Genomic DNA, 22,632 nt, shown 5'->3' with positions numbered 1-22,632 from the left:
TATATGTTCCCTCCACATCATAATATAAATAATTTTGAATTAATTTACATTTTTAAAAAAATTGGTTAAAATATAGATTTTTAAAAAAAAATTCCATATCTTTCTAATTACGCTTTTGAGTGTGATTAATATAATATTTGACTTATATAAAATAACCTCATTAATTTACTCAATAAAATAAGAATGTGACTGAGAATATATATGTATGTAAGTATGTGAATTAACACCTACCCAATGTCTAAAATGACTTATATTGTGGTAGTGCGAGTGAATATGAATGTAGAAGTTGGTTCAAGGGCAAAAGAAATTTGACTGACTTATCTTGTAATCAATGACAAAAATTTGTTTGGTAAAAATAAATATTTATTTTATGAGAAATAATTTGAAAAATATATAACAAATGCTTTTTAAAATTTATAATTTTACTTATAAATAAAAATAAAGAGATATACAATAGTTTCTTTTATATTAAAAAACTGAGGGAGTACGAAGCACGTAAGTTGTAAAGTATTATTCATGGATTATATATAATACCACTCAAATAGTTCAAAAAGTTTTTTTTTTTTCGTTTTGCCAAATCAAATACTTCAAATGCAAACTTCTCAAGGATCACTTGAATCATATTTATATGTATATATTTGTAAAGGTCATGAAAAGTCAATTGGGTAAAAAAAATACTAAAATAGCAATATTATTTAAGAATATTCTCTTTAGTTTTTATTATAATATTCTTTTTAAAAGAAATTTGTGATCTTTAATACAACGTATTTAGTAGGGTATTAAATAGAATTTTTAATTTTACTCCTATTTAAATTTATAAGCTATGAAAAAAATGTAACGCAAATTTAAAATATTTTTTATTTAAATATAAATAAAATTAAAAGTTATTTGTTTCAGATAAAAGTAATGATTTGATCATTTCTGCTTAATTTCGTGATGAGAGATGCGGAGGAATAATCAATGAGACGATGAGGTTGTTATGGCTTCAGTACGCGCTCGCTGCCGAGTGCCGAGCTGGACACAGCTCTTGTCTCTCGTTGGAACGTTCCCATCCTCCCCACCTCACTATTCTCATTTTTCTCCTTGAAATGTAAATTATAAATGACGCCCATACTATATAAACACGATTCAACTCGCTTGAGTCAATCAAAAAACCATTAAATCAGAGTTTTAATTAATTTAATAAAATATTTCATTTATAAATAATTTGATTACAGTTTATTTATAGTTAATTATTAATTTTTCAATTAATATTTTAATCAATTTAATGACTAATTTTATTTTTTATACTTAATCCTATCATATTATTCATATTTTTTTCTTTTAATGTAATAATTTGATATTTGTTATGTTTTTGTTAATAAAAGATGATAATAAACACAAAACCAATCAACTTTTGCTCCGTTCATGGACCTTTTAATGTCCATCTCTCATAATTTAGAAGGATAACAAGCACCTTTCTCTTTAATTCTCCTCTCTACTTTCTCTCAGTCCTCTCTCTCTTCCTCTCCTCTTCTTCTTCCTCCTACACTACTTCCATGGCCGAAAGGATCTATCCTTCCGCCAAGCCTGCTTCTAACGGCACCGTCACTACCAACGGCGGTGCCGCTAATCCTTCATTTCCTGCCACCAAAGCTCAACTCTACGGTGCCACCAGACCTACCTACCGTCCCCAGCCCCACCACCGCCGTAGCCGCTGCAGATGCTGCTGCAGATTCCTCTACTGGTTCCTCCTCACCCTCCTTGTCCTGCTCCTCATCATCGGCGTCGCCGGAGTTATTTTCTACTTAATCTATCGCCCACACCGCCCTTCCTTCACTGTCACTTCCCTCAAACTCTCCTACCTTAACCTCACTTCATCGTCCTCTACTCTGGACTCTAAATTGGACATCAGCGTCACCGCCAGAAATCCTAACAAGAACATCGCCTTCATCTACCAGCCGACCTCGATTTCGATTCTCTCTGACGGCGTTGATATCGGCGACGGCACGATCCCCTCTTTCGAGCACGGGAAGAAGAACACCACGGTGTTGAAGGCTACGGTTTCGAGCAGTAAGCAGACAGTGGACGACGAGGGTGCCGGAAAATTGAAGGCGAGGATGAGGAGCAAGAGTGGTTTGCCATTAGAGGTGAATTTGAAGACGAAGGTGACGGCCAAGATGGGGAGCTTGAAGACGCCCAAAGTCGGAATCAGAGTGTCTTGCGATGGAATCAGGGTTAGTCTTCCGTCCGGCAAGAAGCCGGCGACGGCGTCGACTTCGAACGCCAAGTGCAAAGTTGATGTCAGATTCAAGATCTGGAAATGGACCCTTGGGTAAGAAAGAAGAATAGTACACAGAAATTGCTCAGAGGTGTGTGATGTTATGATTATTTTTACTTTTCATTTATTTTTCTTTTATTTTCTGGTTTTGAAGTGATGCTTTTTATTTGTTTTTTCTTTATTTGGTGATACTTAAATCATAATTGTCTGTAAATTCAACCGAGATTGCTGAATTGTAGTAGGATACAGTTGTAATGTATAATTTTTTAAGTTAGTTTTGTATTTTATGTCTTAAGCTTTTGTCCACTTCTTGGGATAAATTATTTTCCTCTAATATTTAAATTATAATTTTTTTAAGTAACCCCTTTGATTTGTCTCATTAGACATTAATAATCTTTTCAAACCATCCATCATCTCCACGTTCAATGTTAACATCAGTGATTTAGCCATTAAGCGTTAGGCATAAATATTTATTCAAAAAACTCATATAGAAGAAAGGATTTTTTTTTTCTTTTTTCCTTTTTGCAGGGACTGAAATGAAGAAAGAGTTAGAGGATAAATATGTTGGTTTGTTTGATCATTGTTATGGATGAGTTTGATTCCTTTTAGTTGCCAAAATGTGATGATTTGACGGACTAACTAACAATTACATAATATTTCAAACGGGCATATTACAAGGAATTAATCAAGCTGGACTTGGACAAAATAAAGTCAATTCCAAAATCGACAATTTTGTTTAATAAACACATAAAAACAACTTGTAGCAATAATAAAAATGTTCTCCCTCCTTTTTTTTATTTTTTGAAAAAAAAAATCCCATGTGCTTAGGCAAATGGAATTGAAATGATAATGGAAGAATAGCCTCAAATCCTCTTTTATTATAAAATAATGAACAAGCTGTATGTTGGTGTTTGGATGTCACCTTGCAATAGAAAACTTGGTTTCTTTTTCTTAAAGTACAGATATCAAGTGCAAACCAAGCCAGCTGTTAAGTCATAATGTAAGAATGACTAAAGCTAAAAATATTATTAATAGAATATCTTTGAAATATTTTATTAAATTATTTATTTTTTACTTTGTTAGTTTTGATAAACTAGCACACAATGAATTAGAATTTTCAAAAGGTTCAATAGCTTACAGCTATTTCAAAACTCACAAGTATGAGGGGTATTAGGTTCAAATCCTCTCATTGAGATTTAATTAAAAAAAAAAAACTCGAGGACTTCGCTTTCAAGGGGAAAAAATAAAAAAGGTTACATGCAGTTTATATATATATATATATATATATAATATTTTTGGAATATAAAAGAAAAAGGTTGAGAATGATGAGGAATGGGGATAGAATGAGGAGGACATCCACGTGGATAGAGAAATGGATGGCAAGCTGGCAATTGGCATATGGGCAGGAGCGGGAGGAGTCAGTCGTCAATAGAAGTGGAAGTGCATTGCACGATGCTAAGTGAAGTGCTCGGGAGCCTTTTTTGCATGCCCGCTTTAAATTCCGTGTTTCTTTTCTTTTATCTGTTCATTTTATTATTTAATATCCCTCCATTTTCTTATACTTCTACTTTTTAATATAAGGTGAACTAATAAATTTAATGTTTGCTATTCTCACCATTTTTTTACATTTAATTAAATAGAGTAGTTACATTCTTAAAATTGTTTTAAAATATATAAAATTTTCAATTTTACTCTGTTTTTATAATTAATAATCATAATAAAATATTGTCTATAAATTTAATTCATAATAAATAAGTAAAGAATGAAATTGAAAAATATTAATTACTATTTTTTTGAGAAAAAAATAATCACTTTAAATTTAGAGAAAATTAGCTCAATAGCATCAAAAAATATAACTCTTATAAATTATGGATAATATTTTTGAATATTTTGAAATATAATCCATCTATAAAATTAATTAGATGTGTTTTTTTTCTTTTTATCCTCAAAATAAATTTATTATTAAAAAAAATATATATTGTTTAACTAATATTTAACTGACTGGATCTTTTATTTTTATCATAAAAAATTACATTGTGCATGCTCTCTCTCTGATTTATTATCTCTAAATATTTTTTTCATCAAATTTTTTGATCTGATTTTTTTAAATCATCATATTCATCTCTGTGTAGTATTTTTCTTTATCAAAATTTTTGACCTAATTTGCTTGGTTATCTATCTTCATCGCAGAGTTTTTCCTCGCTTCCCTCTCTGTTTTTTTCATATATTTCAAAGAGGATATTAGACATTGAAGAGAAAACTTCATTACTGATATGCGATACTGCATAATTGATATATGGCTGTATATCAATGATAAATAAATTGTAAGCTTTTGCTAATATGACTTATATATCAGTAATATATTATTGTCTAGTTATGTTGATCTTTAATAGTATATCAGTGACATAATATATATATCATTGATATACTATATAGATTAATATAGCCAGACAATCAGATATAAACTTATTTATAATTGATATACAATCACATCAATAATATAAAAAACACATAATCATTTGCCTAAAATAGATTAAACATGGTCTACAAAAAAAAAATTTGGACTCTTAACTTATCATAGAGAATCAAATATCTAAACTTATAAAATAAAAAATTATAAATTTGTAGCTCCATTTCCTTGTTCGAGTGCTCTATTCTTGAGTACCGTTGATGTATCTCACCTCGTATTTGTTCTTATCGTCATGATTGAGCTCACTCACACTGTTCTATTATCTCTAGTTCGTCTCTCTTAGTCGAGTTTTGTCTTCTCTCTCACTTTTGTCTCTCTTGTTCAGAGATCTCTTGTGTTTTGAATTTTTTGGCATTTGAAAAAACAAATATTAAAAAAATAGCTTTATAAATTAATTATAATATAAATATTAAAAAGGCTATTTTTAAAATTTAAGAAAGGATAATCTATTTCTTTTATTTATTTTATAATATAGGCTATTTGTATAAAAGTCCTTAAATTATTATATATTAAGGATCGATCTTTTTAAAAGCCTTGTATTAAAATTCAGGAGTATAAAGTAACTGAGATATTTTTCACACATATTTAAAAAATTAATATCGCTTTATTTATTAAAAAAGTTCAATTTTCAGTTATCTTTATTATTTACAAGAATATAATAAATATTATATTACAAAAAATGAGATATTTTATTGTTTATGCAAGTTCATTATATGCTTTAACATGCCTCAAATATCATTAAGACTACAAAGATAAAAATAGAATATTATTTCATATTTCATATTTTTTTTTTTTTATTTTTTTAAAAAACACCTTATATAAAAACCGAGCGAGTACCATTTATTGTCTCATGCTTATCTGTCAACTGTCGGCGCTAATCCTCCTGCTTCCTCACTCCCACGCGCCTGTCTACTTGCTACTTGCTAGTATGTCAGCGTCCCCAACCCCCCACTCCCCCACCAAAAAAAAAAAAACACCAAAAAAAAAAAAAGGACACACACACACACACGAACGCGAAAACCACCGCCACTTTCATCTAATGATCATCATCAGATATTAATATTAAAAATCTAAATCACATCCTACTATTAGGCCAAAAAAAAAAAGAGTCACATCCTACTACTAATTTATTATCATTAACTATTAAATCTATTTGTTTTAAAAAATATTTAAAATTCATATTAAATGGTTTACATGACATAAAATATTCTCCCCATCTTTATATATAAAATATTTTAATTAAACTATATACTCTGATAAAAAAATTTATTTATTTAAAAATACATAAAAATATAACAATTTTCTAATTTTGTCAATAGTAATATCACAATTAATATTATAATGTTGGATAAATTCACCATTAATATATTTTTTTATTTTCAAGACAATAAGAATAAAATTATTCAATTACTCAAAATTATCATGACATTTCTTATGTTTAAAAACAAAATAAGCTAAGCTTATAAAAACACCCTTTATATAAGATGGTGGGAGTATATAACAAGAAGTTCTATATATTATTAAGAAAAAATGGTAATCAAGGATCACTGAATCAAATTTATATCAATTAAAGATAAATTATTATCAAAATTTAAAAAAAAACAAGCTTGAATAGACTATTTTAAATTTAAAATGAGGAGTTGTTAAAACTCGATAAATACTTTCCCTTCTAGTTTAATTCTCCAATTTGATATTTGAGCCAAAAGGAGAAGTAAGAATGTATTGATAGAATGTAAGTCAATAGTTATTATATCAAATTTTATATCAATGTATTAATATCATGTTCTTCTTAGTTTGATAACACGTATCACTTTTAAGTAATTTTGTGATAAATATAGATAAAATTTCCATGATTATTGTGAGGTTATGGAAGTAAAACCCAGATGAATAGAGTATAAGTTCATACTTCGGTAGAAACTTGCATGCATGACTATTTTGTGTATATTAATCATTTTAAATTGGTGGCTAGGACTAAGTACTAAAATGTTAATATCTTGACATTTGATTTGATTCTTAACTCTTGATTGATATTCTTCCTTATATTTCTATGAAACTTGGAGGTAATGATATATGAAAAGAGGAGATCTCCTATCAAACTTCTATCTCTGGCTCATCCTCCTTCCATAAAAGAGGATCCTCCTCTTCTAACAACATTTTTAAGGAAGAAATTCACTTTTAGAAAATTAATCAAGAAATTGACAATTGAAAAATTCTAGAAGTTGATAAAAAATGCCCTCTATAAACCTAAAGGAAAATTCTTCACCAAATTTTATTATTTTATCAAATTTTTTGAAAATATTTTTTTTTCTTCTATCTGGTGAATCCATTAAAAACCACCGTAAGAATTATAAATTTTTGTAAATTAGATGTGTTTAAGTTGCTATTAAACCTCTACTTAGAGAAGGATTAGACATCTCTTGTCTTCTTTGTCTTAAGGATATTCAACATGAGTTATTTTATGACTCATTATTAGGTACTATAAAGTCAGCCTGCATACAGGGCCAATCTACTTTAACAATTACCCAAACATAATAGTTAGCCTTGTGGATGAAAATATTATAGATGTTTTAAAATTAAACGTAAAACTACATGGCTTTCGTATGAAACCAAGATCTTTCTTGCAGCCTTACTCTATAGAATTCAATACAAAGTCATGAACTCTTCAAGTTCTAGAGTTTTAATACTAAAGGAAGATGATTATACCATTGTATTTTTAACCGATAGAGCCAAAGCAAACATTATCCTTCTTAAAGTCATTCAGTGGCATGATGTTAACTTGCCTAGTGAATGGTTTATGGAAAATGCAATCTTTGCCTTAACCCAACCAACTCATGATATTGGGAATATTAAGCAAATGCCTACGGGATTCGTAGGATTAACGTTCAGGAGAAATTCTTTTAGAGAAACTTCTTTTAGAGCAAAACAATAATTAGTGACTTTAGAATTGTGCCTTCAGAATTACTTAGGCACTCAATCACTTCAAAACCCCAGTCCATACTCAACCATACACCTACAAAGTTCGGATGCTTCTTCCAATATCCTAGACCAACCTACCAAAGAGATGAGGAAAATCAAAGATCTACATTATCTTCAATATTTTCAAATGAACCTTATGAAATTAACGTCATTCATGTAATTGTTAAATTGATAAAAAATCTTTACAAAAGGAATTTTATTTTGATAAAAATGAGCCTTTTAGGATTTGAATCAACAAATATCCATTTAAATTTTGATAATAAGCGACCTTTGATTAATATACATTTGCTCTAGTGATCCTTGATTGCTATTTTTCCAATTATTAAAATCCACATGGCACTTGATAAACAGTAAATACAATTGATGTCAATTCCAAAATAAATTGACAATTTATTCATTTAAAATGTCTAAAATTATAGAGTATCATAAGACCAGTATTAAATGAGAAAATTGCCCAACACACAAGTGATATCGACAGCTTTCACTAACGTGGAATTGAACTCCATGCTTAATGACAATTATATTGACCGTTGATAGATAAGGGTATATCACATATATATATATAGAGAAACGGAGGAGAGAGAATGTTTAATAGTTTAATCACGTGACATTAATCTGCAACAACTACAACTATTTAAAAAAAATAAAAAATTCTTGGTCACAAAAAAACTTCTTATTAAATTACAATAATCAATTTGATAAAAGAAAGGAGAATATGCTATTAATTTATACTAAATTTGAAATGAAATTCTTGAACAACTATTTTATGTCGTGTGTTTGATGTTATGCTTACATTCGTTCAATTAGCATGTGCAAGACATAAATGGAATTGAAGAAATCAGGAGTGTGATTTAATCTCATTGCAAAGTCAAAAGACACAACATGTGAAACTCATTAATCCTCTTCATTGTTTTTTACTACAAGATTCCGAATTGACCTCTTTAGAGCTCAAGTACCCTAGTCCCCAAAAGTGCTCGCCTTTTAATTTAGTCATTAAATCATGTATAGATACTATTCCCCTTAAATATTCATTACATCTTTGTCTACCCCTTAGTCCAATTATTCATGAATATATAGCCACGTGCATTTAGCAATTTTATTTTAGGATTAAGATATTGCAAATTGCAGTTTAGGACTTTGGGTTCTCAATCTTATGGGTAGCATCTACATTTTTACCCAGAACTTGCTTATTATGATTATTCTACTACATGTACCAACCAATGATGAAGCTCCAGCAAAACTCTTTAATTGTTGTGCATCATTAACATCATCAAAAATCAGGGGTGAAGGGAGTGGGGATTAATAGGAGCACCCTTGTCAAGAATGACAAGTCTTTTTTTTTTTTTTGGCCTAACCTCTTTCAAATACAAACAGATCCTCCATTAGGTATGTCCATGGACATGTATGGTTCTTTTTCTTCTAGTAACATAGAGCTAAGCACCACTGAGCATTTGGATTGCTTGTTGCGGTTAATCCAACTTACATAGAGGTCTCAAGTTTGAATTCTGAACATGAAGCAACAATTAAATTCTTAATGGAAGGTATACCTTTCAAAAAAGTGCCTACAAAATATCAACTACATTAGTTTAGGTCAAAGACCTAGAATATCAAAGCGAAACCCAAAAAAAAAAAAAATAGTGAGCCAAGTGTATTCTTTAGATGCTTTCCATGTTTCTCTGATCCTTGGCTTACATCAATGGCCAAGGAGCAAAAAATCTTGAAATACAGAAGACTATTAACTTGTGCTTTTGGAAAAGTCGTCTTATCAATGCTGCTCATACCCTAAATTCCAGTAAATCAATCATCTTGGGAGTTATTGCCCATTAGTCTTAGTAGTGATTCACTTTGGTATATATGCTCCAACTTTATCAACACGCCTTCAACAATTCGTGCAACAAGGGAGGCTCATTCCTGGAGCGAAAAATGTGCACAACACTTGAACAAGTATAATTTATTTCAAAAGCGCAAAAGCTAAATTAAACTTTTTATACATAGAAAATTATGAGTTGTTACTTGTTAGGATAAGGATGTCTACTTGTAGTCCCAAGAGTTCGAGCCAAGATAAATTTTTGCAGCTCGAGTGACAGCAGAGCTTTCCACTCATGCAATTGTTCTTTGTGGTTGCTCTGTTCATGTTTAACAGAGCTGTTTCATAACTTCCTGCTTTCAAAGAGGAGGAAGAGGTCATTCTCAAATGCGAAAGGTAATGCTCTTCCCAAGTGTCTCCTTGGTGAAACGTAACCTCGCTGGAACTTGTTTCTTGATTTGCACAAAGTATTTGAAAACAAACACACATAATCTAAAAACACAATGATGCTACAGTGACTAATTTACATAAAAACGCTGTCTTGCTTAAAACAATGTGCATGCTTCGATTTTTTTTGTCTTTGGGGGTAAAATATCATGTCTCATTCCATCGTCTTAGGCCTTAGCCATCTGTTGTAATACCTCCTCCCTGAAATGCCCTATCTTGTTAATTACAAACACTGAAAGCAGTGGTCAATTTTATGTGTCTGTTAAAATTAATACTTCTTTTTAAAATATAATTCAAATACTCTAAATTTCTTGATTATAAGGGAAAAAGGAGATTATATCTTCCAGTGTACACAAATATCTCATAAAATAACGTGCATGACACCATTTATACATTCCAGTGTACAAACATCTCGTAGCTTTGCAGACTACAAATTCACCGTGGAAATCATTTATTCAAACGACTATGAATAAAGGAAACAGCCAACCAAACCAACCTGGGAGGTTTGTCAATTCAAATGAAGAAACCCTGGGAGCCAAGTTCAAGAAGCCAATTCAAGCTAACATCCATGTCAGACATCTTTATGTTTAATCTGGAACAGCAAGATGCGATAACTTCCCACAAGTGAAATGCGTACTGATCGCATATCACGCTCTCTAAATTCTTCAAATCCAGGACTGAGTCCGGCAATTCATGGATTGGACAACCCGTCATATAAAGCTTTGTTAGATTCTGCAGCTCACCAATCTTGTCTGGTAATTTTTTAAGGGATACACAGAATGAGATGTCCAGAAACCTTAGATTCTTCAGCTTGGTGGTTGACTCTGGCAATTTTTCAAAATCAGCACAATAACTAATCCTCAGTAATTCCAAATTCTCAAGCTTCCCAATTTCTCGTGGAAGTTCAGTAAACTTGTGGCAATGACTGATGCTGAGCTTCTTCAGGGTGGCAGTGTCACAGAGCCCAGTTGGCAACTTCACCAAATCGTCACAATATTCAATGTTCAAGTCCACCAGATTAGGCATTGCATTTGAGAATTCAACGGAACTGTTTTCAAAAGCCTTTTTCACTTCACACATATAAAGTGATAACTTGCACACGCTCTTCAATTTGCAAAGGTAAGGACCTGAAACCCGCTGCAATCTGATTCTTTTGAGTGTCCATGAAGACTCGAGAATCCTGAGGTTTGTTAACTCGGTGGGAAGGAAGCCATAATTAGTAACTATAAGAACTCCCTCGTCTCTCATTTTCTTAATGAATTTAGGTAGAGTGTATTCGGTAGTCTTTAGATTTAAAACCATAACAATAGCATCATCTGCTTGAATGTTGCACCAATCTGGATTGATGTTTTGATCTGCATCAAATGTGAAACAGGATGAATGAAAAAGCCCTGAATGTTTTCTTCTTAGTTCCTAGGTGTGCACCGATTCAAGATCAAAAGAGGTAAGCAAACCTGTTGATATTGACAGTATAAGAGCAGATACCCTTTTCTGATTTGGGTCTTTAAACCATTTGGTGATATAGAATAAGGTGTGGGTGATGATGCTTTGCTGCTGTTGCTGCTGTGGCCACCATTCTGGACGGTGATTCCCATTCACGTCAATGATCAATCTTTTCCTATTCTCAAATGGTTCTTGGTTGCTTATATGTATAGCAAGCTCTCGGAAAAGATCATGTTGCATGAGGAAGTGGTTGTTGTAGTAATTGTCTTCAATTCTTCCGACTATCCTGCTCAAACAGGATTGAAAAACCAAATGTAAGAAGATTAAAAGCCTGTGCATGAATTTGTCCTCAACTTTACAGCCAAAGTGGGACCATGATTATAATTGGATTCAAATTGGCACAAGAAAATTTAAGAATGCAGTATAGACATATATACCTTCTAACTTTGATGCCAGCAGCTAAATTCAAGGCTGTTAATTTGCGGATGAAGATCATTGCATATATGCCAAGTTCGTCAAGGTTATAAAGTTCTGTCCAGATGTCAATCAAAGCTGAAACAGGTATCCTTTGATCTTCAGGTTCCAATCAAGAATAGACTGACCACGTGACCATTCTAGCTGCACCTTTTGCAACATCTCAATACCATTATCTTGTAGTTCACGACCAATGAATTCAAGAGCAAGTGGCAGACGCTTACAACCTTTAACTATCTGCATTTCAGTCAGCCAAATAAAATCAGCGACTCTAATTAAGGTTATGACCTTGTTTCCTTTGTGTGTCAGAATACGTCCTCCATAGAATACTACTATCATTTTTTGTTTTCCATTTTATATACCATATCTAAAATGCCAGCGCAGATAATTAACTACTCTGAAACTATGAGAGGAGGAAATAGAGTTCTGACTAATCATGTCTTAAATTATTTGAACAAAGAAATGAATCTATATGTCACCTGCAGGAGAATTTTTTGCATTTCTTTGTCACCAAAATCGATGTTGCTTGGCTGAACAAAGTGAAGGAATAGAGCTACTGCATCATTTTCAGAAAGCTGTTCCATGGGGTATGGAGTGCCAAGTGTGGCAATCGGAACTCTTGAAGTCACAAAAATTTTAGAGCCTGCTGACATTTGGACCCTAAACTCCTCCACAACATTTTTGGAGGCAGGCCAAACATCATCCAGAACCAACAATACTGGATTGGCCCCGAACTCAGGCAGTCGGTCTTGCAATTCGTTCATTGCTTCATTGCTTTGAATTTGTGAACCCAAGGTCTCAAAGAAGATGTTGTTCTTGAATTTATCTAGTCAAACCAAAGAAATGAATGATATTCTAATAAATATAATATAGGATGGTGCTACAAAAACTTCGAGCATGTCTTTTTGGCTAACAACTCAATCCTTTTCATACATACGCATTCTTGGCAAGTCAGTGTGCATAAAATTGATAAGATGACTGATGATAAATTTGATAGGGACATCAGAAATCTTAGCACATAAGAAAAAAAAGAAAAATAAAAGTGGCAAGAAATGCGATTACCTTTGACTTGGGGATCATGACAGAGTTTCTTTGCCAAAGTGCTCTTTCCGGATCCCGCTAGACCATACAAATTCAAGACCTGCTCATCCCCATGAAGCAACTTAGACTTCAACTCCTTCATGAATGGACCATCTAATCCCACTGTAAATTCTGGGAATATTTCAAGATTACCCTTGAAAGTTTGTGTTCTGATTCTTTTAGAACCTTGAGGTGAGAAGCTTTGGTTCCTGAGGCTATTATCATCAGAACTCAACTTGGATAGGATTTTATTCAAATCCCTTGCTATCTGCATTTGCATCTGAACCGAGCAGTACCGTCGAAGGGACTGGTACTCTTCATCGAGCTTCTTCTGAAAATATGGGGCAACAAAGAACTTCCACCTACGGATTTTGTACTTGTCAAGAACTTCCTTGTTTGCTTCTATTATCTTCTTCAGCTTCTCTATTTCTTCACTTTGAAGATCATTCTGATTGACGCATTGCCCAATCTGCTCAACCAATGGACCCAAATCCTCGATGGTCGACTTGAGGATTTCTCGAGTGCTTTTGTATGTTAGACCTCTTTCAGCAACTTTTAAAAGCTTGTCGCCCAACTCCAGAAGAATCGAAGGATCTGCCATTGATAGCTAGCTTGGTTTCAGCACCAGAAAAAGCCGGAGGCCAAAATTCTCAAAGTTGCCATCTTGATGTAAACACTGTAATTCGAGAACGAAGATCATGGAGTGGAGTTGATGGAGATAAGGTCCCAGTCCTAAATGGGTGTGGAAGAGCTCGAAAATTCCGTCTAAGTTCCCAGTTTTCGCCCCCCAAGTTCCACAGCTCTTTCTCCAGTCTCCAGTCCATGCTTCTCGTACAAGAAATCAACCAAACAGCCAAAGAATAGAAAGATATATATATATATATATATATATATATATATATATAGATAAGCTAAAATTATTTATAAAAAAGGTTTTATATTATAAAATAAAACCCAATATGGCAATTAGGGAGCTATAGGAATATTAATGACAACAACATAACTGAAATTATTAAATTCTAATAATAGATTCCGATCTTTACTTATAATATATATTATTTTTTAAGGGTCATTTGTATATATAACTTATTTATAAGATCAAATAAAAAAATAGCTTATTATTTTTTAAATTTTAAATTTTTTTAATATTTAATTTATAATTAATTTACAAAATTGCTCTTTTAATATTTACTTTTTGCAAATATTAAAAGATTCAAAATGTAAGAAATTTCTAAAATGAGAGAGATGAATGCAAGAGAGAAGACAGAATTGGACACAAAGAGACGAACGCGAGATAGCAAAGCAATGTGAGAGAGCCATAGTTACAATCGCGAGAGACAAATGCAAGGTGAGATACACGACGAAACAGAGTACGTCAGTAAGGAAATGGAGCTACAGATTTATGATTTTTTATTTTATTAGTTTAGGTATTTGACTCTCTTAGTTAAACTAAGAGACCAAAAATATTCGTGAATTGTATTTAATCCATTTTGGACAAATGATTGTGTATTTTTTGTGTTAATGATTCGCAATACTACATCATTGATATACTATTGTATATCACTGATATATTATCGCAGATCAATATAACTAGACAATCAAACATAAACTTGTTTATTATTGATATATATACATAATCATTTGCCTAAAATGGATCAAACACAAACTGCAAAAAATTTGATGTTACTGAGAGAGATGAGGATGGTGAAAATCAAATAACAGATAATAGATTTCAACCTAATCTTCTACTTCTAGAAATGAAGATTCATCTTCAATGCTTAATGTCCTCTTTATAATGTTCTTGGGAAAAACAGAGAGGGAGAGAAAAGAAAAGCTTTGCGATGAAGAAAGGAGACAATTTTATATCTAAAGAAAAAAAAAGAAATGATTCAAAGAAAAAAATGAAAGATTTAGTCAGTTATAGATTAGTTACAATAAATATATTATGTTTTAATAATAAATTTAATTTGAAGATAAAAAATAAAATATATCTAATTAATTTATAAATGGGTCATATTTTAAAATATTCAAAAATATCATCCATAATTTATTAGAGCTATATTTTCTAAGGCTATTGAACTAATTTCCTCTACTTTTTGTTGATTGATTTGAAATTCATAACAATCTTTAGTACATTTCTAATTAATGTTGCAAAGGTTTCCAACTATCTTTTGTTGATTTTTCAAATAATAGCAATAAAATCATTAGTAAGTGACTTGCAATTTATAATTAATTTTTATAAATTTTCAACTAACGTTATAAATAATTCAAAGTATATTTAGTAAATTTTTTAAATAATTTATCTATATATTGAAATCAAAAAATCATAAGTAATTAATTTGCACTTCACAATTAACTCTTGTAAATTTCTAACTAATATTATAAATAATTTCAAATATACTTAATTTTTCAAGTGGTTTATTTGTATATTAACAGCAAAAAATTAAAATTATCAACTAACTTTTATAAATTTTTAATTGATGTTACAAATAGTCTTAACTGTAGTTAATAGATTTTTCAACTAATTATTCATATTTTTTTAATTGCAAGTAAGGATCATATTTTTTTTGAAAAAAATTAATCATTTGGCTCTTATAGTTTTGACCTAATTGTAATTCAATATCTCAACCTTGACTCATTATATCTCAGTTCTTGAAGTTTTGACTCAATTATAAATTAGCCCCTAAAGTTTTCTTCTTGTAATTTAATCCCTGAAGTTTCAACCTCTTAAATATTAATCCCTATATTTTAAAAAAATAAAATTATAAAGATTAAAAATATTTTAAAATTTTAAAATTTATAGTATTTATAAAGATTAAAAGGGTTTAATAATTTAAAATATTAATAATAAATTTTAAAGTATTTTTAATCTTTATAATTTTATTTTTGGGGCTTTAGCAAATTTGGCCAACCTTACATGACTAAATAAAATTAATAACCCACCTTTTTATAAATTAAGTGGATGGCCTTTTCTTAATTTTCCTCTGATACAAAAGACAAAATTACCCCAATGCCTTCGGTAAAAAAAAACCCCACAACCCTGATTCCCTTTTTCAAACTGAAGATCTAGACATTTGGCCCACACTTGCTTTCACTCACTTTACCCCACATGAAAGACGATGATGCGCTCTCGGTCAGATGCCGAAGAACCTGACAGCAACCACTAAAGAAGCTCACGCCAGACAATAAACTGACTTATAGTTTTGGAAAAGAAGACCATACGAACGCGAGAAGAGGCAAACCAAAGCTCTGCATATTCATCTACTAACAAAGACAAACGTGAGGCAAGCAGAATTGCTGCTACAGATTCAAGGTCAAAAATTTTGAATGTGAGGTGAGGAAGTCCAAACTGCATCTTCTATACAAAGCCACGCTAAACCTACAGATTGAGGGTAGGTTGTGGGTCATACTCTGTTACTGAAGGTAGAGTTCAAGTGAGGGTTTCAGGTCTTTTGTCAATGCTGCCAAAGAGGAAGAATTGTCCCACTTCAGCAGGTTTTTTCTCTATATCACTAATATATTCTATCAAATCAAACCGATCTAAGAAGCTAACTGGCCGGTTGTTGTGAGGTCTTTCTTGGGTCTTTGTCGATAAATCTGCTTACCGGTCCCTACATAATGGCATTTTGGAAATTAGTTACCTTGTTGTTGAAGAAAAATTGATTTAAAAATCGAGGGTGTCACAAGATTCAGTGGTTACTGTATTTACTTGTTGACCTGTATATTCCTCACCTTTGGCCAACTTTACTCTATTATGATAATCAATCTACTCTCCAGATTGCATCCAATCCCACTTTCCATGAGTGTATTAAGCACATCGACATAGATTGTCATATTGTTCTTGAGAACCTTCAAGCTAAAGTTCTTTATTTGCTCCCCATCCATACTTGCAATCAACTTGCTGATGTTTTTAACAAAGCCTTCCATCCTTCTTACTTTCTTATTGCTATTTCCAAGCTGGGTTTGCATGATATCCATGCACCGGCCTGCAGGGGTAACAGACATTATTAAATGTTATCTAGTTGGGTTAGTTTAACTTATTCAGTTAGAAGAGCTATTAGCTTAACTATCGTTAGTTGCAACTCTTGTATATATGTACAGGCTTACACTTGAATGAGGTTAGGCTATGGCTAAGTTAGCAGTTCAAACCTTGTTTCTTGCATTTAATTAATCATAAAATCGGCATTATTTAATTGCTTGTTAGTGAGGCTTGTGTCTTGTCGTTAATAATTTCAACTTGGGCTCATGAATTGTTGGGCTTGAAGGACTACATTAGGCTCTCGCTTATTCGGTAGTATTATATCAAACCGTTAGAGATATACTAGGGTGTTAACTTACTGTTCTCTTACCTAGAATTGAAGGTGTTCTGTATTACTAGGTATGCCTTAGCCTTTTGATTTACTCGCATTTCAACAATAGGGTAATTAATTTCTAAAATACATATTTAAATCGATCTAACAAGCTAACTGGCTGGTTGTTGTGTGGTCTTTCTTGGGTCTTTCTTGAACTTTACAAGGGATTTTATTTGGTTTTAAAGTATGTCACCAAAACATGCGGTCTTTACATAATGGCATTTTTCCATCAGGCAATGGCATTTTTCCTCTAAGTTAATTAAATTGAGCCAGTGGCATTTTTCATCTAAGTTAAACCAGCCTTCTTGTTTAACACCACTTGTGAGTTGGGCTAGGAATTTCTGGACCAATTTAACCATCCTTTGTTGCTCCTTATTATTTCGTTGCATGGTTGAGATAGTTATTTTCCTATTAAATTGAATTATGTTAAACCATTTATTAAATAAGCTTGCATAAGAGTTGGTAAGTTTCCTTTTTCTTTTTCCCATTTTAAAGATATCTGTGTTAAGATTAAAAGAGTAGATAGAGCTTATGTTTCTTTAGTTATAATTTATAAAGTACATCTTCCCTGTGACATCCTTTTTCTTCTTTCAGTTTTGTTCTTTTTAATCTAATCAAATAATCCTCCTTACTACAATTCTGTTTAAGAAATATATATATCAATGATATACCATTATCACACCAATGATATATGTACCTATATCAAAGACATACCATTGTGAAGTGTATTTGATTCACTAATGCTAGTACTTAAATATATTAACACTTTTCTAAAATATCAGGGGCAACAACTTCAAGGCTGTTCGTAGGAAAGACAAAGAGGCAATAGAGAATATAAGTCAAGACGAAAGAAGCACAAGAGAATATATAGTCTATAGGGAACTCTGGAATCCTCACCACAGAATTTTGCATGGCAGCAAGATTGAAGTTGTTGAAATAATAAACCAAAAACTAAATGAGGAGCAACTTGAAACATTCAAAGAAGGATGTCTAGGATACCTACTAGACATAAAAATGCGTGCTTTTCTAGGGCAATTAGTGCATTGGTTGGTTCGAAGCCAATGCCCTGGTGAAAGGGATGACAAGTTATACTTTTTGATTGTAGGAAAAGTACTAACCTTTGGATTAAAGGAGTTTGCAATTGTTACTGGCCTAAATTGTAATCCTTTACTTGCTATGGATTTTAGTAAAAAACCCATCCTAGCCTTCATAGACAAATTCTTTCAAGTCAAGAACACGTTGCCTAAAAGAAAGGACGTCTTTTCTATCTTTAGAGGTAACATCCCAAACAATGATGCTTATTTTGTCAAATTAGCAAAAATTAATTGTTTAGAGAACATGTTCTTGTCAAAGCAAGATCATAATGCCATTGATCACAAGTTTTACAAGTTGCTTGAAGATGATAACTTGTTTGAAACATATCCATAGGGAAGGGTGTGTTACAACATGACTGTGGAATCCTTCAAGGATGCAATTAAAAATTTGGTGTCAATTATTGGATTGGAGGATTCCCATATGCCATTGTTGCTTGGGCATATGAAATGATACCGGCATTGAAAAAGCATAAATATGCTGAAAAAGTAGGAGACGCACTCCCAAGGATATTGAACTGGACAACGAATGATTATTATGAGTGGTCACAATTTGAAAAGAACGTGATCGATGCAAAGAATGTAAGTATGTTCATAATTTTATATTTACCTTATATTTAAGTATGTTCAATGCAAAGGATGCAAAGAACGTGATCATGTTTACTTTTTGTAAATCATTTAATATTTAATAGTTTCTGTAACTATATGTCAATCATATACAAATGGGTGTAATAGATATGCATTTTTGGAAAATGAAAAATGTAAAGTTCACTGTCTTGTATAACAGTGCTATATAATGGTATATCAGTGTTATATACATATATATCAGTGATATATGATTTTTTTATATCTAATATATATTGGAAAATTGCTAGCTATTACTTGCATCTGACATTAATTAGCAGCTGTAACTCATCATGTATCATTTTATTTTGGATCTTACAGTTGAAAATACAACAGTTGGTCATCACAAATCAAGAATGGGGAAAAGGATTATATGCACATTTTTGTAGGAGAGAAGAGTGCGACTCAAGCTGTAGTAGGAACATCTACTGTGTCACCTCTAAGTGTTGAAGATATTGATAATGATGACCCAGAAACAAGCATGCAAGGCTCACTTTCTAGATCAGAAAGTAAGAGAATATACCAAAAGCTTGAGATAGTTGAGAAGTAATAGCTACAGATTGAAGAAAGACAAATTGAGATCGCAAAAAGTCAAATAGAGATGCGATCAATTATAGAAAATTTTTTTAACATCCTTGTCAAACAACAAGAAAATAGCGGGGACAAAGATAAGAGTGTTAATAATGTTGATAATATCTTCCACTCTATCAATGCTGAGGTTGTCATGAGTGAGTATAATCTTCATGAAAAAGAGGAAAACAACCAAGTGAGTTAAGATTTACTTTGTTTCCTATAATTGGATGTTATAATTTCACCTATATTAAATTGTTACTTGTTTTAATTTTTTTCATATTTCTTTTGACTTGATTAAGGACCAATGTCAGTGATGCCTTTAAATGTTGAGAGGGGTAACGAACAAGAAGGCTGCCACCCGAATGAATCAACAAATACCAGTCAGAAATTGCAGGAAAAGAAGTAGGTACAAATTAACTTCATATGGGAAACTAAATCTAATTATCATTTGTTGACGATGTGATTCATATTCATTGTTGAAGATTATATGAAAAAAGCACATCATAGTAATGTATATCAGTACTATACTGTTGAATATCAATGATATATTAGTCATATGTTTGATTATTATAGTTCATGTGGCTGAAATGTTATAATTCCACCTATATTAAACTGTTACTTGTTTTAATTTTTCATATTGCTTTTGACTTGATTAGGGACCAATGTCAGTGATGCCTTCAAATGTTGAAAGGGGTAATGAACAAGAAGGCTACCACCTGAATGAATCAACAAATACCAATAAGCAATTTGAGAAAAAGAAGCAAGTACAAATTATACTTCATATGGGAAACTAAATTAAAATATCATTTATTGATAATGTGATTCATATTCATTGTTGAAGATTATATAGGAAAAGTACATCATAGTAATGTATATCAATGCTGTACTGTTGGATATCAATGATATATTTAGTCATATTTTGATTGTTATAGTTCATAGGGCTGAATATGAATGACATACATTACAACAAAGGACCAGTGCTGTATTGTTTCAGTATACTTTTATAGCATACATTTTCTATTGACTCTTTATTCTTTGTTTTTCTAGGCCGATAAAATGGTTGAACCTCTAAAGGACCAACAAAAAAGGATACAAATCAAGAAAATTGCTAATAGGATGAAAGTTAAAAGGCCTAAGAGGTCAACAAAGACACCTGCTACACTTCAGTCTCCTTTCACCATAAATTACGAATCAACAGATGAGGGTAAAGCTCAAAAAAAGGACCAAAAAGAGAATGATCAATATGACGATTCTAGTTATGAGTTACTAACTCAACCAACTATAGAAAAGTTGAAGGACTAATGAAGTTGACGCACCTTTAGCCTTTTGTATTTCAGTTAATTTTAGTCTTTTGTTTCCTTTAGTAGATGATCAATATGAATTGCGCTCTTTATCACTAACATATTTCTGTTTATTGTTGATATATATCTAGTTGAACTGACTAAAGAAAACAGACTTTTATTTCAAGGTGATAAAATATGAATCGTTTATGGTTACTTCTATATTGATTATTCTTTTGTTTTCTCTGTTGGGCGTTTTAAGTTGCATATTGCATACATGCTACCATATTCGCATGTGCTACCACGTACCTCTCAAAGGCTTCTATGCACAATTTTGAAAATTGCTTTTATTCTGATAAACAGGAACTAAAATGCTTCCCTTTAATTCTTATAATTTTTTAAACTATCTCCAAAGATAGTTTACAAAAGATTAAAAGAAAAAATATTATGGCTATATGTGTACAACAAAAAAATCACTGTTCATCAGCAATGTCATATGACGCAAAAACATATGAATAATCAAAAACAAATTCAAATTCATTAAGTTTCACTTATGGAAAGATTGAAATAAATTTGAAATGTCTAAAAAAAAATTTAAATTTGACTAGTAGATTCAACTATGGTCTTTTGCTTCTTTGGGATGCTAAATCCAATAGGTATATGGTTCTTGCAAGTAGCTCTTTGTTATGTTCAAATTGCCCGCAATGACTGCACCTAATAGTTCTCTTAAACTCACCAACCGATGGAATTTATGTCTTCTTAGGCCTACCGGTACCTTTCTTGTCTTGGTGGCATTAGATTGTTTTCAAGCACTTCACTAGGAATTGCCTAATCACATTGATTGCCTAATGAATGAATTGTTGCCCCATATGTGCAACCATATGAATACTTTGTGTAGTATCTAGAAATAAAAGTATATGCATAAAGTCGTTGCTTGCTAATCACTGCACAAGCATGAGAGCAAGGAATTTCTTCAAAATCCCACTTCCTACAACTACAACTTCTAGTCTCCAAGTAAATAATAAAACTAGATTTGCCATGCACTACAGTGAACTCATTTACATCATTTGGTTGAACCTACAATAAAAATGCAATACAATGTAACAATGATAAGTTTTAACGTCAATATATCAATGATATACAATAGTATATCAAATAAGATAGGTTCAGTTGTTACCTCCATGTGTCTACAAAGTTCTATTTGCTCGGACAACTGTTTTTTAGCCCATGGTGTTAGATGAGAAGATATAGAATTAGCATGCATCCTTCGTGTATAAAACCAATCCTGGAGCTTGTTCCTAATAAACTCAATCAATGGTATAATCAGTAGATCCCTTGCATCATCTAGAGTAGAGTTCATGCTTTTTGATATATTAGAAGTCATAATATCATACCGACTCCTCATAGAATAACAACGTGACCACTTTTCATAACCCACATCTAGAAGGTAATCACGAATGTCAGGTGCCACTTGATCTAATTTCTTCATCTCACGTTCAAAATCAGAAAACTTTTATACCTTAGCACAATGATTGAAGATACCGACAACTGAAGGGTGTTTGAAATTTGTTCTTATATTACCCAACAAATGTTGTACACAAATACAATGGGTAGTATCGAAAAATACATTACACACAGCCTTTGGGATACTACTTTTCCTGTCTGAAACAAAGACTAGGTCTTGACGATAGCATAATGCACTCTCAACTTATATAGAAACCATTCCAAGGAGCATCAGTCTCTGAGTCAACAACT

At 31.8% G+C, this 22,632-nt stretch overlaps 3 protein-coding genes across 4 annotated transcripts; 1 reads left to right on the top strand and 2 right to left on the bottom strand.

Moving 5' to 3' along the window:
* The first annotated feature begins 1,431 nt into the window (after positions 1-1,431).
* On the top strand, positions 1,432-2,555 carry LOC129291270 (NDR1/HIN1-like protein 10). Its single transcript, XM_054928545.1, has one exon. It carries the CDS (start codon positions 1,539-1,541, stop codon positions 2,316-2,318), a length of 780 nt encoding a protein of 259 aa, XP_054784520.1. The 5' UTR covers positions 1,432-1,538; the 3' UTR covers positions 2,319-2,555.
* A 7,735-nt stretch (positions 2,556-10,290) lies between these two features.
* On the bottom strand, positions 10,291-13,758 carry LOC129291550 (probable disease resistance protein At5g66900). Of its 2 annotated transcripts, XM_054928981.1 has the most exons (4): positions 12,940-13,758; positions 12,357-12,703; positions 11,841-12,114; positions 11,553-11,689 (listed from the first exon to the last, which is right to left on the bottom strand). In XM_054928981.1, the coding sequence occupies exons 1-3, from the start codon at positions 13,556-13,558 to the stop codon at positions 11,950-11,952; spliced, it is 1,131 nt and encodes a 376-aa protein (XP_054784956.1). In that variant the 5' UTR covers positions 13,559-13,758; the 3' UTR covers positions 11,553-11,689; positions 11,841-11,949. The 2 variants fall into 2 exon arrangements, with proteins under 2 accessions (XP_054784955.1, XP_054784956.1); XM_054928980.1 differs by lacking the exons at positions 12,357-12,703; positions 12,940-13,758 and adding an exon at positions 10,291-11,315 and having other exon boundaries at positions 11,415-11,689; positions 11,841-12,011.
* Positions 13,759-19,429: 5,671 nt separating this feature from the next.
* Positions 19,430-22,366, bottom strand: LOC129290974 (uncharacterized). Its single transcript, XM_054928040.1, has 3 exons — positions 22,055-22,366; positions 21,767-21,954; positions 19,430-19,577 (listed from the first exon to the last, which is right to left on the bottom strand). Exons 1-3 carry the CDS (start codon positions 22,364-22,366, stop codon positions 19,430-19,432), a joined length of 648 nt encoding a protein of 215 aa, XP_054784015.1.
* Positions 22,367-22,632: the final 266 nt, after the last annotated feature.

Source organism: Prosopis cineraria, unplaced genomic scaffold (genome assembly GCF_029017545.1).
Source record: "Prosopis cineraria cultivar Desert tree isolate PC_DT_omini unplaced genomic scaffold, ASM2901754v1 PC13, whole genome shotgun sequence".
Lineage (NCBI taxonomy): Eukaryota > Viridiplantae > Streptophyta > Magnoliopsida > Fabales > Fabaceae > Prosopis > Prosopis cineraria.
The sequence above is the reverse complement of the archived record's forward strand: the minus strand, read 5'-3'. Positions and strand labels throughout refer to the sequence as shown.

Excerpts from the sequence above, each read along its gene's own strand:
- LOC129291270 (XM_054928545.1), top strand. The coding sequence starts at position 1,539 with ATGGCCGAAAGGATCTATCCTTCCGCCAAGCCTGCTTCTAACGGCACC.
- LOC129290974 (XM_054928040.1), bottom strand. The coding sequence starts at position 22,366 with ATGAAGAAATTAGATCAAGTGGCACCTGACATTCGTGATTACCTTCTA. Across the intron at positions 21,955-22,054 it reads AACTTTGTAGACACATGGAG|GTTCAACCAAATGATGTAAA; the intron begins GTAACAACTGAA and ends TTTTTATTGTAG. Across the intron at positions 19,578-21,766 it reads ATTTCTAGATACTACACAAA|CTATTACTTCTCAACTATCT; the intron begins GTATTCATATGG and ends TTCAATCTGTAG.
- LOC129291550 (XM_054928980.1), bottom strand. The coding sequence starts at position 11,899 with ATGATCTTCATCCGCAAATTAACAGCCTTGAATTTAGCTGCTGGCATC. Across the intron at positions 11,690-11,840 it reads GCTGGCATCAAAGTTAGAAG|GATAGTCGGAAGAATTGAAG; the intron begins GTATATATGTCT and ends CTGTTTGAGCAG. Across the intron at positions 11,316-11,414 it reads TATACTGTCAATATCAACAG|ATCAAAACATCAATCCAGAT; the intron begins GTTTGCTTACCT and ends CATTTGATGCAG.